Source organism: Lottia gigantea (assembly GCF_000327385.1).
Source record: "Lottia gigantea unplaced genomic scaffold LOTGIsca_181, whole genome shotgun sequence".
In the NCBI taxonomy this organism is placed as follows: Eukaryota; Metazoa; Mollusca; class Gastropoda; family Lottiidae; genus Lottia; species Lottia gigantea.
In genome coordinates, this window is record NW_008708320.1 from 208,232 (window position 1) to 209,990 (window position 1,759).

The 1,759-nt window shown below is 31.6% G+C and overlaps 1 protein-coding gene across 1 annotated transcript in view; it reads right to left on the bottom strand.

Annotated features, from left to right (window-relative positions):
* LOTGIDRAFT_238975 (hypothetical protein) overlaps window positions 1–1,759 on the bottom strand; it is a gene marked incomplete at both ends in the record, with an annotated part of 28,116 nt that overhangs the window by 1,241 nt on the left and 25,116 nt on the right. Inside the window, 2 exons of the mRNA XM_009052404.1 lie at window positions 122–203; window positions 728–810. Coding sequence (XP_009050652.1) covers window positions 122–203; window positions 728–810 — 165 coding nt within the window. The remainder of the gene's footprint in view (window positions 1–121; window positions 204–727; window positions 811–1,759) is intronic.

A 1,759-nucleotide genomic window follows, 5' to 3' on the forward strand; every position in this document is an offset into this window, starting at 1 on the left:
AGAACCCTAGTTGAAACGTCGCCTGTAATAATTATATTAATTGTATTCTATAAAGTAGTATATTATTTCTTAGTTCTCTTAAATAAATAAAAACCATATCAGTTTATAGAAGGGGATTTACCTGAATCATAGACAACGGGATGAGAATAGGAACACGGTCGGGATTCTACTTGAAGATTCGTCATCACTCTTAAACCCATTTTCTACAAAAATAAATTTATATCATTTAGTCAAATTAAAACAAAATACACTGAATTTTTACCAGCTATATTTATACATTATCTTTGGTTATAAAATAATGAGATAAACAAAATATTTTACATAAACAAACAAATTATATTTTACATAAACAAACAAATGATATTACATAAACAAACAAATGATAATGTAGTTAAAAGATGATTTGAAGCTATAACTATACTGTACATTATTGAGTTAATACATCGTAAACTTTACAATGTTATACTAAAAAAAAACTTGCAAAATATGCCTCTAGCAGAATATCAGGATGTAAAATACTAGTAACTACAATCCATAGTATATAGTAAACTATAATTAGTACTGTAAAATCTCAGAATAATAAGTTCAAAATACCAGATCCACAGTTTTCTATAAGGGTAGGCATACCCTATCTCAATATTTTATTGATGTTATGTTCACCAAGACGATTCCATGTTTTTTTTAATTCTGTAATAAACTGTTATATTTATAAACTAAAGAATTTTACCTTGAAAGCTTGAATGGAGTCGACATATTTAGAAGAGTAGTAATACCATCCATAAAGAGAATCAGCCATTTCCATTGATTCACCTATAAACATTCATTAAATTTAAAATGAGGAATAACCAGGTCCAAATTTAAAGCATCCGATATTAAAAAGACAATTCCGCCAACAGAAGAAAAGACCAATTGAGGGATAACGAATTGTGGAATAACGAATTGAGGGATAACGAATTGAGGGATAACCAATTGTGGAATAACGAATTGAGGGATAACCAATTGTGGAATAACGAATTGAGGATAACCAATTGAAGGATAACCAATTGAAGGATAACCAATTGAGGGATAACCAATTGTGGAATAACGAATTGAGGGATAACCAATTGAGGGATAACCAATTGTGGAATAACGAATTGAGGGATAACCAATTGAGGGGTAACCAATTGTGGAATAACGAATTGAGGGATAACCAATTGAAGGATAACCAATTGAGGGATAACCAATTGAGGGATAAACAATTGAAGGATAACCAATTGAGGGATAACCAATTGTGGAATAACGAATTGAGGGATAACCAATTGAGGGATAACCAATTGAGGGATAACCAATTGTGGAATAACGAATTGAGGGATAACCAATTGAGGGGTAACCAATTGTGGAATAACGAATTGAAGGATAACCAATTGAAGGATAACCAATTGAGGGGTAACCAATTGAAGGATAACCAATTGAAGGATAACCAATTGAGGGATAACCAATTGAGGGATAACCAATTGGAGGATAACCAATTGTGGAATAACGAATTGAGGGATAACCAATTGAATGATAACCAATTGAGGGATAACCAATTGAAGGATAACCAATTGAAGGATAACCAATTGAAGGATAACCAATTGAGGGATAACCAATTGTGGAATAACGAATTGAAGGATAACGAATTGAGGGATAACCAATTGAAGGATAACCAATTGAGGGATAACCAATTGAGGAATAACAAATTGAAGGATAACCAATTGAGGGATAACCAATTGAGGAATAA